Source organism: Thermobia domestica, chromosome 13 (assembly GCF_964235325.1).
Source record: "Thermobia domestica chromosome 13, izTheDome1.hap1.1, whole genome shotgun sequence".
Taxonomy (NCBI): domain Eukaryota; kingdom Metazoa; phylum Arthropoda; class Insecta; order Zygentoma; family Lepismatidae; genus Thermobia; species Thermobia domestica.
In genome coordinates this window covers 130250231-130267751 of record NC_137466.1, presented here as the reverse complement: position 1 = coordinate 130267751, position 17521 = coordinate 130250231, and the positions used below count along the sequence as shown (strand labels likewise).

Genomic DNA, 17521 nt, shown 5'->3' with positions numbered 1-17521 from the left:
ATCATACTGGGATAAGTTTCTTTGCTACAGTTGCTCAAAAAACTATCACGAAATTACTTATACCACGAATATACCTTACTTTACCCTACTTTGTTTGATCTTGTCGTTCTATGCAAAGGCGCAGGGAGTGTCGTTCAAATGTACCCCCTTGGGGAGTAGATTGAAACAAGCATGGGGTAGATATGAACATACGTGGGGCAGTTTTGAACAAACCATTATTTTACTACAATAATCGTTATTTTCAGGATGAATTCGTTTATGAACAACAAGGTTAATGTAAGAAAGCAGCATTAACGGTTTAAGGCACAAGAATTAACCAATCGCGTATGACAAGGAAATAATAATATTAGTAATAATTGCTGAAACATATATGCAGGCCCGTATTTGTATATTGTGCGCCTCTGTGCTCTAAATAATTTGCCTCCGCCTTCGGAAACACATCTGAATTAAGTTGAATTCATAGTTTTTGGGGTCGCTGATATGAATAGTGACAGTTTTAATCCAATTCAACTTCAAGGTCATACTCAACTCCCGAGTGAGGCGGTCGAGAGTTTAAAAGTAATTGAAAACGACAGATATTAGTGTTGAATTCATTGTTTTCGAGATCGCTGAGATTAACGGTATCAGTTTTCATGATGTTCAAGTTCATCCTCACCCCTTGGGGTGGTAGTAGGAGAGGATGACTTGTTTAAAAATAATCAGATAACCTAGCTAATTAGTAACTACTGTAATTAGAGCGAATTAAACATTTTCTCGCTCTTGCGCGGGACTCTGAGTGTGGTAGTGTTAAATATAACTTTATTGTGAATCTTTTTTTTTTTTAATCCAAAATTTAGCCGACCCCTAAGTTGTGACGTCCTGTGCTCGAGCACAGAATAGCACTTACCTAAATATGGGCCTGCATATATGCTGTACGTTATACGTTACACACACACACACACATAAAAAGGATATGTGGACAACATATCTATAGGCGGAGGTGTAATCTGAAGAAAACTTAAAAAAATATGATCATCGAAGCATATCTGAGAAAATATGTCAGAATTTTTGCAGTACGCTTTGTCTCTCCAGAAGTTGTGGGATTAGAAAGTCTACACACGATATCAGAGGTTGGCACTGAACATTTGTCTTCCTTGTCTGAGAACACAAACATGTTGCTGGTACTTATAAGTTTCAGAAAAGTATAGGTAGAACAATGTTCAAATGTGCCCCCTAATTTTAGTTCAAAACTGCCCCAACCGGCATGAACAAGCAGAATTTGGTAATACCCAGATAGTACAAACTATTGTGAAATACAAAGGGCAACATTAGATAAGTAAATTAATGTACTTGCTTCTGCAATGAATTGCAGATAATATTAAAACACAGGCTTCTGGCAAAAATCTTACAAAACTTCAGAAAAATTCCAACTTTCCACCCCACAAATGTAACAAAGTACTGCTGTTCATCAACAGTTACACTAAAATGGTAGATAACAGTTGACCGTCACGCAACGCAGTTTTGCCAAACTAAAAATTTTGAAACCATCAGATATGCTATTATTTCTAGCCTGTTATCTTAAATGTTCAAAGGTTCCCCTGTTCAAATGTACCCCCCTTTCCTCTAAGTAACTCTTCCTGTTACAGCTGAAACTGCTGAGTGATCATTCTCTAAGTTAAAATTAATCAAGACATATCTCAGAAACAGTATGACCCAAGAATGCATTTGAGGTGTGGCCATGCTGAGTATTGAGCGAAAAAGAGCTCATTAATTGAACATCTCTGATCTGATAAAAGAATTTGCAGAAGCAAAAGTGAGAAACACTTCTGATTTTGTATACAATTTGTCGATTTAAATAAATGAAAGTAGAAGATATGCTTTTAAGCTGTTTCACAAGGTTTATTATTTATTTTATAATTATGTAAAATCGTAACATATTATATACATTCATTTGAAATCCTTTAGGTAATAATACACCTTGTGATAGTAATAAACCTTATAGGCTATACATTCATTTGAAATCCTCTTTGATATATTACTGGGGCGCCAAAGGCCATTGTTTCGCCACTGAATGGTTCTTGACTTTTTTGATTGGCGATACACTTTACTGAACCTCCAGCTCATCGCAACACACTTGTTTGATATTTTTATTATAAATAATAATAATAATAATAATAATAATAATAATAATATCTCTTATAATACTGAAACCTATTAGTTTTTATAATGACTCTATACAGCACTGGGCCTTATTGCTGCCGCTGCAGATGTTGACTGGTATAGTCTGTCTCGATGTTAACTAATTCTTATTAACTTCTTCATGATTTTCAAATTCTAAAATTTAGGGACACACCTTAGGGGACTCTATGACACACCAGTTTATCGCGACATATCAGTTGAGAACCACTGAGTTACATCACTGCATATTTTTTTTTTCATACATAGTGACATTGCTATCAAACTCAATGTTAAGAATGGGGGCGCAGTGGCTCAGTGGTAGAGCGTTCACCTCCGGTGCTTGGGGTCCCTGGTTCAATCCCAGCTCGGGCCGTGCGGACTTTGTGGTGGACAAACACCGTGCTCTTGGGTTTTCTCGGGGTTCTCCCGTTTCCTCTCACTTTCTTCATTTCACTATTTCATTCATTTCTCATAATCACCGTCTCCTTTAGCCCAGTAGCGTAGCCAGGATGTGTTTGGGGGGGGGCCAAGTGCTGTTATAGGTACATATAAAAAAATTACAAACAAAAAGATATAAAAAAATTACAAACATCAAAGTACCAAAGTACATTGTCAGACCTCTTTGGGGGGGGCGGCCCCTCCGGGCCCCCCCTTCCCTACGCCACTGAAATGGCATATAAGTGGGATGTAAAACTTAGAGATTTCATTTCATTTTTCAATGTTGAGAATTTCCGTCACACGTTAGTTCTGTGGGATGTAGTGTCTCTTCCAGACATGATTTATTAGTGAACATTGCCTCCCCGAAGTTCTGATAGCGTCCCAGATGAGAATAAAATAATACGTATATAATATAATAATAAATAGAATAGTACCATGTGAAAATATGTGCCCCTCCGAGTACTAAGTATGGACCCCGGAACATTTTTTCTGAAAGAAATACTGGTGGGATCAAGTACAGAAAAGTCACGAAAATGACTCTTTGTAAATTGATAGGCCTATAAACGTATATTTCCCTCAACAAAAATTTACTTTTTAAAGAACCTGCGAAAAAACATGACATTTAAGTGTCAGATTTTTTTTAACATGTAAGCAGAAAACTGGACATGTTCGGGTGAAGATCGGGCAGGTGGCAACCCTACTAGTCGAGATAAAAGAATGACCTTCGACTGATGAGTACATGAGCGCGTGGTTTGTGTGATCTCTTGATTAAATGAGTGAGTTGTCAAAGAGAGATAAGTACTCTAAATGGGTATGAGTGTGTGAGCAGGAAGGAAGGAGAGAGCAGGAAAGTTATTTTGTGTACCTTGGGAAGGACAGTGAATCTGTTGTGTGTTTGTGGATGAAAGTTGGCACGGAAAGGCAGTGCACGAATAATATAAAGTAATCGCAAGGAAAATAGCGTCAAATCATGAATCCAAGGTATTGTATAAAAGAACATTTCATTTAATAGATTTGATTATTGTAGTGCATTTCCCGAAATTGATTTTTAAAGTAAGGGGTTAACTTTCGTAGATGGCGGCCCCAAAGTACAAGGACAAAACAATGTGCCCTACGGGGCTCTAACCCGCCTTTACTCGCGAACGCACGCTCGGCAATACTATGGCACGTAAATAAACTTTGGAACAGAAAGGGGGACCAGTAATCTAGAACTATGCATGTCCAATCCGGGGCCGCCATCTGTGGAAGTTTAGCCGAAGTCAGTTTTCTGAAATATGGTTAATGTAATACCGGCGTTAATACAGCCGTCAAACTGTACAAAGTGAATATTAACACAAGCCTCATATTTATAAAGCCGCAGAACGAATGATAGATGTTGTATTGCCAAAAGAATAACAGGGGGGCGCGGTGGCTCAGTGATAGAACGTTCACCTCCGGTACTTGGGGTCCCTGGTTCGATCCCAGCTCGCGCCGTGTAGACTTTGTGATAGACAAATACCGTGCTCGTGGGTTTTCTCGGGGTTCTCCGGTTTCCTCCTACTTCATTCGACCATTTCACTCATCTCTCATCATCACCGTCTCCTTTAGCCTAACCGGCATAATCGTGGGACGTAAAACTTAAAGATTTCATTTTTTTCAAAAGAATAACAATAAGAACAAGTGTACGGTAAAAGCACAACTGCAGTCTGTCAATTTATAATACACTCCTTTGGCAGTATGTACTTTGGCACGGACGACCCGGCTTCGATTTCCAGTAAGACCATGTGGTTTGGATTCGATGATAGTATGTAGGTCTTCGTTTCATGTAGCCTTTCGCTGAAAGAAACATTAAGTCAGTCAACTATGAACCCGGCTATACGAAAGAGGGTGTACTGTCCCCTTCAGAGGAGAATACAAGTGCGGGGTGAGGAAGCGGGGAGCAGAGGGTATAGTTGTTGCCCTCTGAAAAGTTCTACCATAGTTTATTATTCTCCAAAAGCAAACTTTTTTTCAGAGTTGCCAGGTATATGGTGAATGCCATGTTTGTGTAGAAATCCAAAGAAATGTTCCCTTCTGATCATTTGGAGGGAAAAGATGCTGTAAATCAAGCTTCAGTGACACCTGACACATGGCTAGCCAGCAGTTAAAGGGCAGAGAAATTCCATCTTCCTGTTAGTCTTTAAAATGAAGGAGAAAAAAAAAAGCGTTTGACAAACATCAATGAATATATTGTATTTGAGAGTAAATATGCTACTCATTTCGCTAGTTTAATTTATTAGAGTACAGGGAGAGTCTGGAGAGATTGTTTGAAAAAATAAATACAAATTATTTGACACTTTTTTCATTCTCGATACTTCCATAGTCAGAAAATAAAATTATAAATCAATTTACCTCGCATCACCATTGAATTTATACTTCTTGCAGCTAGCATTCATTATCGACTCGAACAACTTTATTATTATTATTATTATTATTATTACTATTATTATTATTATCTCATATTTTAGTTTAAAGTAGTTTTAAACTTAAAAATTTGACAGGATCTGTGATTACTGTCCTTCTTGGTGATTACCCGTTTGTTAATTTCGTAGTTTTCTTCCTGAAGAAGAATATGATCATGGTTTATTACCTAAAGGAATTAGCTGTTATTCTTACAGTTCCCAAAACTTTCTTACAGCACTTACGAACATTAATGGTGGAAATGCAAATCGGGATACTTTATACAAAACTGAAGGGTAGTTACTGGGATACATATAGTATGTAGTTGAAACATGAATGCAAATGTTTGCTTTTGATTGGTCAAAACAGGAAATTGTCAACAAATGTTTATCTTGTCGGTGTAACAGCTGCCTACAGTTTTTAAAGGAAGTTTTTCCAAACATTTTTTTTTAAAAAATAGTTTTAGTTTTGTTAACAAAATTTCAAACTAATTGTCAATGGTTACTCAAAATATAACTTCCTTTCTTTTTTAATATCGAGATACTTATAATTACGGTTATGAAACAACTATTTAACAATTTACCAACGTGAGCGATTTGATCCAATATTATCCATTTCAGTTGATCATTTCCATTTCCATTTGGCTAATAAGGGCAAATTTAGGGGCACTTGATCAGATCTGACTCGAAATCTGAACAAATTTCACACTGATTAAAATCATATACACATTAATAGAAATACTTATCAGGCATACAAACAAGCAGTAGAATTTAGTAATAAACGGAATGAGACATTCTGAAAGATTAGTGAAAAACAGTAATTAAAAAACTCGAGCAGAAACAGAAAGGTAACAATCAAATTATATTTCTGTTCATACTCTAAATATAAGCCCTTTAACGTACAAACTATATATTTACCAACATTCTGATATATTAAGAGTACTTTTTAAAAAATACTCACTTTTTAAAGGATGAACAAAGAAGGATTAAAAATGGAATACAATGCAAGCAATTACATACATTATAACCACCCCACCCGCAGCAATAAAAAAAAAAATCTTTTTTTAATTTCAGCCATCAATCTTAAATATATGCCTCTTTATCTTAAATATAATATACACTACTTTTTTCGATTATGGAGTGGTGCTTTGTTGATGATTAACGAAAAGTAATTAGAAAACTTTTTCGAGTTCATCTTTTTAGGTTATGTTGTTTCAGTTTGCGACTCGCATAAAACCAAAGACTTCTTCAACTCTAGACTAAATCATAACTAAAGGGAAAGGCCAGTCCGGTAGCCAGACCAAAAATGTAGGGGGTGGGCGGTAGAAATTACGGAGGCTCGATCCAACCATATTATAGTTCATCTACATATTATAGTTCATTTGCAAACCTACCGTGAACATTTTAGGGGTTCGGCCCTCCTAGACCCCCTTGGATAAGTATAAAATAACTAAGAGGAACTTACGATAGAGCAAAACCCGTACAACGATCTGACGGACAGCTATGTCTAATAAGTGCAATAAAAAGAGTTCTCTAAAGAACTTTCTTACCACACGACCGGGATCAAGACATACTTTTTTTTTTTTTTTTTTTTTTTTTTGAAGGGGGGTGTCTTAGAAAATGTTTTGCATTTATCTACTTAATTAATATTCTTATGTATAAGTTCATATGTAGAAAGGTGAGAAAACTTGCGATTGTTGGACATCAAAATGCCACTAGACTAAACTTCACATTGTTTCCTTTGTTGGCATCTTGCATGTATACTTTTATCTCAAATCTAAATACCTGCTTACATTTTAAGACATAAAATGAGGAAGAAAGTGGTTCAAGCTTTTCTAAGTGTCGGTCCCAGTATTTGTCTGATATGAAAAAGGAAAACAGGAAGAGTTTGGGCATTTGGTATCCAACATAGAGGCGGGATCTCGGTCAAATGAAACGAAAAAGTTGCAGTTAGTATTCTTAGTTTTTTCTATATTGTAGGATACTTTCTATGAATGAATTGTCAATAAGTGAGAAGATAATCCTTTATCTTGAAGCACGAATGGATACACACTTAAAAAAGTTCACTGGGAGGACTTAAAACGAGTTCTAAATTATCGTGAAATGAGAGTATTCTTTACAAATGTGAACCAGTAGCCATGTGATAAATGTGAAACAGATTGTGTCAAGTGCCATGTTGAGAATGGACAATGCACACACCTAACACTATCTGCCCTTCCTTTGCTTCGTTTTCTCCAAGACCCTTCCATTTCAAGAAATAGAGTTAGTCGTGTGTTTGTATATATAAGACTGGTCACCCTGAAAAAAATCTTCACAGCCGGGAGTGGGTGGAGAAACTCAGCTGGAAGGGTCGCGAAGATCGAATTCCGTAGACTTGCAACCTCCTGAGATGCGGCCTATACATATAATTACTCGGTTGAACATTTTATTATGGCTCAGAGGACAGATTTTATGGCGCAGGCAGCAATCATGAAATTATTTGTGGGGCGGGGATAGGGACATACATTTTTCCATTGGAAATGGTACAGTCAGACGGGAGAACGATAAGTTTTTAAGTTTTTTTGGGGGGGAGGAGGAGGAAAGGAACTACACGCAGTTTACTTTAATAGTTTATATTCATATTGTATAAGATAAATAAATATTTAGTGATCTATTGGATTTAGTTGTGCTACAGTAATAAAAACAATCGCTGAATGGGTTCCACATGTGTCGAAGTATGGTCTATCCCAGTTTAGGGAACCATGGATTTGTAAAATTTCCAGATGAAAAATATAATGTTTATCAAAAGAATATAAATAAGCAACAAAATATATGGGGATCTTACGTGTAACACCCTTAACTATTTTCAAAAATATAATCCAGAGTGTATATACTTTTCACCATGTAAGAAAGCCACGATGAATTATATTTCTTTGTCTTTGTCATATGAATTACAGTGTTAAGTCATGATTCAGAGCAATACAGGTCTGCAAAGGCAATCGAACGCAGTGTGCTTCCGCTATCTTTTACTTATAAACCCACCGTTCCTGGCGCGCGTACTCCCTATGGATGCACCCCCACGCTGACTAACTAGATTCCCCCTGCCCTATGGGTTGAATACGCTTCTTCCTTTTTATTGACTGCCTCGAACAGATTGATGGGTGTCTTGCACTGTCGTTCTTATAGCATATGTCCGCACGCAGTATTTATGCATATAACTGTTAACTCCTTCCATAAAAACAATTTATAAGGTACTAGGAGTCGATTCTTGATGAAAAATGTACATAAAGCATGAATCCATCTACAATCCCCTGAACTGGGATAGTGCGGGAATTATATAAAAATGATTCTAGAACACAGGTCCCCCCATATATGTTAGTAGCTAGTTGGTTCCTTTCTGTATGGAAGTTTAATATTTAATTCACATAGTATTGCCGAGCGAGCGTTAGCGAGTGAAAGCGGGTTAGAGCCCCGCAGGGCACGTTGTTTTCTGTCTATTACAGCTCAATGGAAAAGGGGATCATGTGTTCTAGAACCTTGCCGACAAACAATTAGCAAGTTTTTTTTTTTTTTTTTTTTCATATAGGTTAAGTTTAAAGACATCAGAATTTTGAGCATCTATGGTAAAATTAGTAAGAGTGTATTTTAAGCAGAACAAATGATTTTGGGTATCTTTTAGTTTCTACCCAATCTTGCAAATATATCTCCAGTGTTACTTACTACACAAAACATAGCTGAGGAAGCGACAGCGAGCGAAGGTCCCACAGGGCTCGTTTTAGTATTGTTTCCTATGCATGTTGTGCTCAAAGTGCACTTTTGCTGGTGAAATGCAGGATCAAATAAGTTTTTATAAGTATAGTTCCTACAGGCAATAAAAATGAAACTAAATGTAGGGTTAACAGTCGCAGATTGCGACCCCGAAGTACAAGATTTACAGAGAAATGAACAGAATGAAATGAAGTGTCCGAGTCATTAGATTACCAAAAAAAAAAAAAAAAATTAATAAAGGTTATTAGTGAAGGTCAGCCGAAATAAACATTTATTTAAAACTGGCAGAATAATAGGCAGTCTCGTGTTTGTTCAGAATCAAAATTCTTGAACGAATATTTTCTTTGTTATAGTGCAAACGATTTCCACTAGACGTATGAGTACAAATGTATTGAAAACGGTACGGGCATCACAAACGTATTTATAAGTATATAGCTATGTTGTGCAAATCACTTGTGTTTTTAAAAAGTACAGGTACCGAAAATAGTTTTTGTTATTTTAACACGTAGCACGTAAGAACTCGCATTTTATGGCATGAGATGGTTTGTTAGGATTTGTAATGAGAAGAAGTGTATAGAAAATTGATAGTGAGTTTTACACTTGAACTAAATTGTCCCTTAATTTAAAGGCATTCACATTCACAACGACCAAGATTTTGAGTAGCGTATTTGATACCTTGAAGTTGAACTAAATGTTAGTTAGCATTATTTTCGTGAATTTCAAGGGAAGTTCGCGCTCTGTGCGTAGCTTCACTCAACACTTCCTCGTGGATCATAACTCAAAATCCCCTCATGCAAGTACGTCTAGGAAAAATGGAAGTAGCTAACAGAGTACGAGCTTTAGAGGCGTTACGCATTGCCTTTAATAATAATTCTACAACATTAGCGTTTAAAAATGAAATTTTCGAGTTTTACCTCCGATGGTTGTTCCATGTTGACTAAAGGAAACGGTGATAATGAGAAATAAATGCAATGGTGGAATGAATAAAATGAGAGGAAATGGGAAAATCCCGAAAAAACCCGCGAACGCTGTGTTTGTCCACCACAAAGCTCATTTAGCACGACTGGAATCGAACCACGGACCCACGCACAATTAATGAATGAATGAAATAAACAAGTGAGTTTCGTTTTACATTGTGAAACTGCTGGTTATAATAGACGAATAAGAAGAAAGATAGAACCTGTTTTTCGAAAGCTGAGTTCATATCAACAACCCATTAATCGCGGTCTCTTACTGTATGTAGATTTAACATTTAAACCGGAAGTTGTAATGATGTCTATCACTTCCGGTTGTAATAGAGAAATAAAATCAGAGGTGAAACATATTCTTGGTACTGAATCCACATCAAATAAACTCTTTCCGTTATAACTGAAAATTCGTAGATTTTCACCACTTGGGGTTTCAACAGGCATATAGAAGTCGAGACATAACTCGTTCTTGGGACGCTGAATTTGTGTCAAAAACCGTTTTTCAATATTCCTTATCGTTTTTGCTCTATTAAAATCAATAGTGAAACCGGAAGTATGATAAATGTCAACCACTTTCTTTTTAAACCAGAAGAGTTGGAAATCAACAGTTTTCGATTTTTAAGTTTGATCGCCATGTAACAAAAATGGTAACATATAGCGACAAGCGTTTTTTTTTTTTTTTTTTTTCGGTCGGTCAAGTGTCCCAGAAGTAAGTTCCGTATTGTAGGCTAACCCTATACTATTCAAACTAAAATTGGTGGAAATCAACATCCATCGCTATGGAATAGAAACTGTAATAAATAGCAACAAGCGTTTTTTGCAATCGATTCAGCGTCATCACCTGCAACATTCTACGGAAACCAGCAGTTGTTGAAATTTTATCTCTATTTGTGGCTTCATTATTGATCTTAATAGAAAGAAATGGTAGAAAGAATATCGAAAGAAATATCGAAAAACTGTTTTCGACACAGATTCAACGTTTGAAGACTGCGTTTTTAGACTTGAAACCGCAAGTGCTGAAAATCTACGAATTTTCAGTTGTAATGGAATATGTTTCGCCTCTAATTCTATTCCTCTGTTGCAACCGGAAGTGAGGGACATCAATTACCACTTCCGGTTTGAATAGAAGGTTAGCCTATAATATGGAACCTATTCTATGAACGCTGAATCGATTGCAAAGAAAACCCGCTTTTTGATACCTTTTATCGTTTATGTTGTATTCAAACCGTAAGTTCTAGTAAATTCCAACCTCTTTCGATTTTGGTGGTGTTGCGAATGGTGACGGTATATTTTCTTGAGGCGCTGAGTCGATTGCAAAAAACCGTTTGTCATTATCTGTTAGGTTTATACATATATATATATATATATATATATATATATATACAGCGAAAAATTTTGAAACTGTAAATGGCTAATTTCAGGCACTTCCCGTTTAAACGGAGGTTAACGGAGGGAATGAAACTATTCTTAGGACAGTGAATCGATTGCAAGAAACTACTACTCGATATCTCTTACCGTTTTCGCTCTTATACCTGTCGACAGACGGATGGGCGTAGCTGGTCTATAAGACTTCTGACTTTTATGCATATCGTAGTTGGGAAACCTAATAATAGTTTGTTCGCTACTCAATGGTGAAATCACTGTATTACTGTTAAGAGGCCTTATCCCGGCAAAATTAAAATACCGCTAAGTTTTCAGTAATTATGAGATATCTTGGAATAGATAAAAGATAATTGAAATGTGGAACGAGAGCGCCCTAGACAATATTATTTTGCATGAGGTACCGTTATCACAAGTCACCTAGTGGCTTTCCGTTTTCAGCCGTTTAGAAACGCGAAAATACATGCCGATTTTCAAAATGGCTCGAAATCGAAAGCAGATAAGTGAGTCCTGATAACGATATCTCATGTAAAAGGATATTGTCTAGGGCGCTCTTGTTCTACATTTCGATTATCTTTTATCTATTTGAAGATATCACATAATTACTGAAAAATTAGCGGTATTTTGATTTCGCCGAGATGAGGCCTCTTAAATACTCTCGCTACTGACGGTTAAGCTCGACATTGCCTTCATTTCATATCAAACTATTATTTATATACGCATATTAATATTGTGGTTATTTTTCTATTTACAGGCTTTATATTTTGCTTATTTTACCTGTGATAGCTGTAGCTACAATATGTCCAGGTGGAAAGTTCGTTTGTCCGTCAAAAATGACGTGTTGTGTTCTTCCAAGTGGGGAGGAAGGATGCTGCCCCTATGAAGATGCTACTTGCTGTGATGATAAAGTACATTGCTGCCCGAAAGGTAATAGCATTTATAATAATCCATGCACTTAAAGTAAAACAATATCAAATGAAATACATGTATTTTCTTCAGAAGGTCTTAGCTTTGGAAGAGATAATGTTGAATTCTCATTGAAAATTATAAGTTAAATTACGAAAAGTTGGTAACATATTTTTGCAGTCAAGAATTCATTGCTTCAAATTCACCTGGTAAACTGAATACCCAATAAAGGTAGAAATTCAACAGTAACTGAACTCTTGGCCCAAATGTGTATAAACATATTAAATAATGAATAAAACGAAAACAGACAGTCAGTCACCACTAATATTTTACAAAAGCATTTCTTCCGATCTGTGAATTACGAAAACTCACGAAAAAATGCAAATGGTCGTAACATGTTGGGTATGATTACTGCGTATGAAGAATCGTGTACGGTAAAATAGATGGACCTTACAATGCGGGAGATGCCTATATAAAATAGCTTCCTGAAATACTAGTTATCTAGTTGGAAAACTAAATTTCAGAAAAATCTAGAATAAACCAAGCATTTTGTAATTTATTGCCTATTTAATCATAGATTTCTATATACGTGTATGTAGCATTGAATTCAGAATAAATGAATTAAAATATGAAAGGAAAATGTTTACAAACTCTAAGAAACTCAGTTATATACAAGAGTAGGAGCTGATTTATAATGTACAGATTTCTAAATCCAATTATATTAACTACCTCCTTTTTGCAGGACATGAAACACGACAAAATATGGCCTGTCATCACCAGTGTTACAATACTCATGTTAATGAATGCTTATAATCGAAACTGTGATATCGTCGCCTGAGAACCATAGGAACGTAACTCCATTTTCGTAGGTTTACATTCGAGAGGACAAAAATATTATTTTCTTAGGAACATGTGCTTTTAATAAGATGGTTGTTTAGCTGCATTACAACAGATAATCGACAAGAACGACAGATGGCATTACGTTCCTTGGTTCTCATGCGACGATGTGTGTGTAGCAAATCATTCTTTCTTCTTGTGAAAAATACATTTTATTATATACTAATTTTCTATATTACATGTCATATTATTCATAGCTTTCCAGACATAATGTAATATGAATTAATCATTAAGAAGTAGACTGATGATATAGGGCCCTCTGTTCACTAGTGTAGTGGCTGGCGCGTTCGCCTTTAGTGCGTGGTCCTGGGTTCGATTCCTGGTGGTAGAGGGTTTTTTTTATTTTATTTTTTTTTAAACAAAACAGGATTCGTCCCCTTTAATCTAAAAGGCATAACTGCGGGGCATCAAGCTAAATATTTCATTTCAGTTTATCAAACCTTGTAGAGAGGGCCATAAGTGCACGGAAACAGACCTTGTCCCCAAATCTGGAGTAAAGTAATATTTATTAAACAATGGAATGTAAATAAAGATTGGAAATTATTTCCAATGATAAAGTATTTATTAGCTGTCAGAACGAAAGAATTATCTATTTTAATATTAGTATAATTAACAGTCGTATTGTAAGCTTGTTTTCGTAGCAAATGTCTATATTTTGTCCTGAGATTAGCGTAATGATTCAATCGAGGATATGGTGCCGTGGTGGCTCAGTGGTAGAGCATTCATCTCTGATGCGTGATGTCCCTGATTCGATCTCAGCTCGCGCCAAGTGGACTTTGTGGTGGACAAACACCGTGTGCGAGGGGTTTCTCGTTCTCTCACTTCATTGTACCATTCACCGTTTCCTTTAGCTTCGCCGGCATAATCGTGGGACGTAAAACAAGATTTCATTTTTCAGTAGGGGATATTGCAGTTTAATTGAAAATCAACTAATTAGGCAAAGGATAGGTTATATTATGAGGAATACACTTTTAAAAGCATAACTCTCAATCTGACTGATAACTGGTCAATGTAACTTTTATTTGTCATTCATTTATAGTTGTTAAATCTCTTAAAATTACATTGTGACAACTGATTGTAGAACGTTTTCAATCCAATAGAGTTATCACCTATATATCATGCAGATTGGTTGTGAAATGCTTATTTGTAAAATTTTCAATAATAATAATAAGATACAGAGAAATAGACTCCTTAATCCCAGTTAACTTAAAAACGTTTGTAGTCGAAGCGTTCTAAAGCTGAATTTCTGTTTGTGCTGCTCATAGGAATGACGTGTGATACCACTGGAGGCAGATGCAGTCATGAAAGTGGATATTCGGTAGAGATGAAATCGAAAATAGAAGCTACACCATTTACTTTTACTAATGCTAGTAAGTATTTATTTCAGAACTTTGTGTGTAAAATCACTTCCGTAGTTTCTAGTTTTAACCAAATAACAATTAAATAATAATTTAAAAAGTAGAAAAACCACAATGAGTTTCTATTATTCTGTGAATTACGATAATAGTGTACAGAGTTTTATAAGACCTTAAGAATTAGCATATTTTAGGAATGGTGTCTTCAGACTCTTTTGAATAGAAAGAGTTGAAACTTACAGCTATGAAGCTGTACTCTAACCTATTAAAACCTATATTATTAAACTGTGTACATGCCATCTTCATATGTTCAGTTTGGAAACTATTGTAGTTAGTAAATAAGTTTGTTCTGTTGAACAGCCATAGTGTTAACTTATGTAGGTTTTACAGAATATATATGATGATATTGATGACTGTGTAGGTTTTACAGAATATATGTTGACTATGGATTGGTTGGTTAGTTTTGAGTTTCAACATCCCGTTCAGTGACAAGGCTATCTGAGACGTAGACCTACATCTGAGCGTGGGAGCCGAACCACATGATCTCTCGCCCGGAATTGAACTCTGGTCTTCCACGCCAAAATCCACATAGCCACGAGGGAACTCGTGGTGATTATGGAGGATAGGTATGTATTTACAGTGGTGTGACTTGGGCTCACTTCCTTCGCACGTCACCGAAATCTGAAGAAAAAAAGGTGTTTTTGTAATAATGCATAATATTGGTCTTTTTCGCATATTTGGTAGACACTTGATTCTTTCGATGGGGAGATTTAATTAAGGAAAATGCTTTATATATGAATTTCGCAACACAATTCAGCTTCGCAGTCCGAAGTTGAATAATTTTGATTAATACTTATCCTGATTCGTACAGCCAAGTTGCATTCCATCCGCATGGAATTCAGCCAACCATTATTTGAAATTCATCTAATTAGGTGAATAAGCTATGGACATACCGAGCCTTTCAGAAAATATATGTATGTTGTTGTTAAAAGACTTATATAGAAATCCTGTTATAAATGTCATGTTGTTACTATGTATATGTCATTTAGTGTCTCCTATGAAATTAACACATTCATAAGGAAACCAGTAATTAATTATATATGTAGTATTCTTAAGAATCTTTTTAGTACCGGTATATAGTTTTTTATTTTGTTTTCAATTATGAGTAACTCAGCACGAAAATGCGTTTTGCGTTTTCTTCATAGGTCTTGGTAATCAGCAGTGCCCTGACAGGAGCCAGTGCCCTGATCAGTACACCTGTTGCCTGATATCAGAATCATCTTATGGCTGTTGTCCTCTAGTTGATGCTGTGTGCTGCGATGACAGAGAGCATTGCTGTCCAAGTGGAAGCACGTGCAATTCAGAAGGTTATTGTGTCGAGGTAGGTTTTTTAGGGATTGCAGGTACTGATATTATGTCACAATATAGGCGAAATTTGCTTTTCATTATGTGAAGTGTAGTCATTGTTAAATGCAAGTCCTGTATGATCTTCTCGGAGCTTGTTGGGGCTACCAATGATCGCAGCTATGTAGATATATTAACCAGATTTCTACCAGATCTACACCTTACATCGATATTTTGCCAATGCCTTATATATTTTCTTGTGAAATATGATTTGTTGACTTTCATTACAAATTTACATACAAAGTAGTTGTAACAATAGTTTTTCTGAAATTTAATGTTAAGTACAATTGGTGTATGTATTCAGTACTTTTCAGTTATGCTGATGGTGTATTATATTAATATAGAAATAATCTTTGAATACTGCTTTTATATTTACAGTTAGTTTTACAAATATTGACAATTGTGGTAGACCAGGGCGTCTTGATGTTTGACTATAGGCATTTGGTTAAGTTGTTGCGAATAAAAATAGCGACCAAACTCTCTGGTGTTGCTACTGGATTCAGACCTGGAACTCTGTTCCCTGTGGTAGACTCGTTTTATTTTCACAAAATCCTCATCGATTAAAAGCCCGGAGTATTCTTTTGAATATTATACACCTGAGTGTGAAGAAGTCAGTTTTCCTATTTACATCGACAATTGGTTATTTCGAGTAGCGTACACAGGAATTTATTTTGGGAGGGGCCCAAACTCAATATGAGGGTATTTTATATTAACATTTTTAAAATTGTCCCTAAAATTATGCTAAATTGTTTTGCTTTGTTTAATTTTTATTTTTTAAAATTTGTTTTTTTTATTATTATTTTCTCAAAACAAAACAATTAAAGATTGAGGAAGAAAGCGCTCTAGAACTTAAATATTATTAACATAAAGTGATTTAAAGATAATTAAAGTCATTGGCACATTATGTAATGTTACCAAGATTTATTTCCCAGCTGTAAACAATCTCAGAAAGAAAAACCCTGCTAGAGTTATATATATATATATATATATATATATATATATATATATATATATATATATATATATATATAGCGTTGTGTTGTGGCAATTTTAATTTTTTAGCTTACTTCATAGTTAAACAAAACAACAAAAGACGTTTACTTGGGCACAATTGATGATGTGCTGTAGGTCAGTTTTATCTAACTTCCCCTTGTTCTGTTTCAGTCAAATTTTTCACCCTGTCCTACGGATCATATTTTTTTTTTAAAACTTGACATGCATGCTTATCTCTAATGACAATACAATATTCATCAGTTCCGACCGAGACTTTACTTGTTAATTATATCAAAATTTAAATGTTAGTTACACAAATATTCAGTACGTCCCACTCAAAATGTTTCTACTAGTTTCTAACTTCAGTAGTTCCTATAGGACTAGCAAACTAAGTTCTAGCGTTTTATGTATACATCTATAACGATTTCTAATTCACGCGCTTTTGTTTGAAGAATGTACACTAGGAAGCAAAAAGTAAATTATTTTCGTCAAATATAACTGTAAATAAAATCAGTGCGTTTCATAAAAAAAATGATTTAATTCCAAAGTGCGTAAGTAGAGTATTATGGAATGTAGGAAAATTTATTCATTTATTTATTTCGTAACTAATACACTTTCAAATAAAGCCATGTCACTTAAAAATATTTTATGTGTAGCATGCTGTTTAGCTGTTGTCATCGATAAGAATGAAGCAACGTACATTTTCTAGGAAACTTTTTCATTCATTTCTGATCTCTTACTCTATAAATACAGAATGAACATGAAAATTAGAAACATATACAGGGTGAACCTGAAAAATGTACACAAACTCCGGGAAGTTATTCGTGACATCAAAAGAAGACAAAAAGTCCTCTTGCAT

General features: G+C 35.4%; 1 protein-coding gene across 1 annotated transcript in view; it reads left to right on the top strand.

The window, feature by feature from the left end:
* The first annotated feature begins 3289 nt into the window (after positions 1-3289).
* Positions 3290-17521, top strand: part of LOC145668507 (progranulin-like) — a 31445-nt gene continuing 17213 nt past the window's right edge. Inside the window, exons 1-4 of the mRNA XM_081736474.1 lie at positions 3290-3576; positions 11862-12034; positions 14176-14280; positions 15471-15646. Of these exons, the coding sequence (XP_081592600.1) occupies positions 3566-3576; positions 11862-12034; positions 14176-14280; positions 15471-15646 (465 nt within the window). The 5' untranslated portion in view covers positions 3290-3565. The remainder of the gene's footprint in view (positions 3577-11861; positions 12035-14175; positions 14281-15470; positions 15647-17521) is intronic.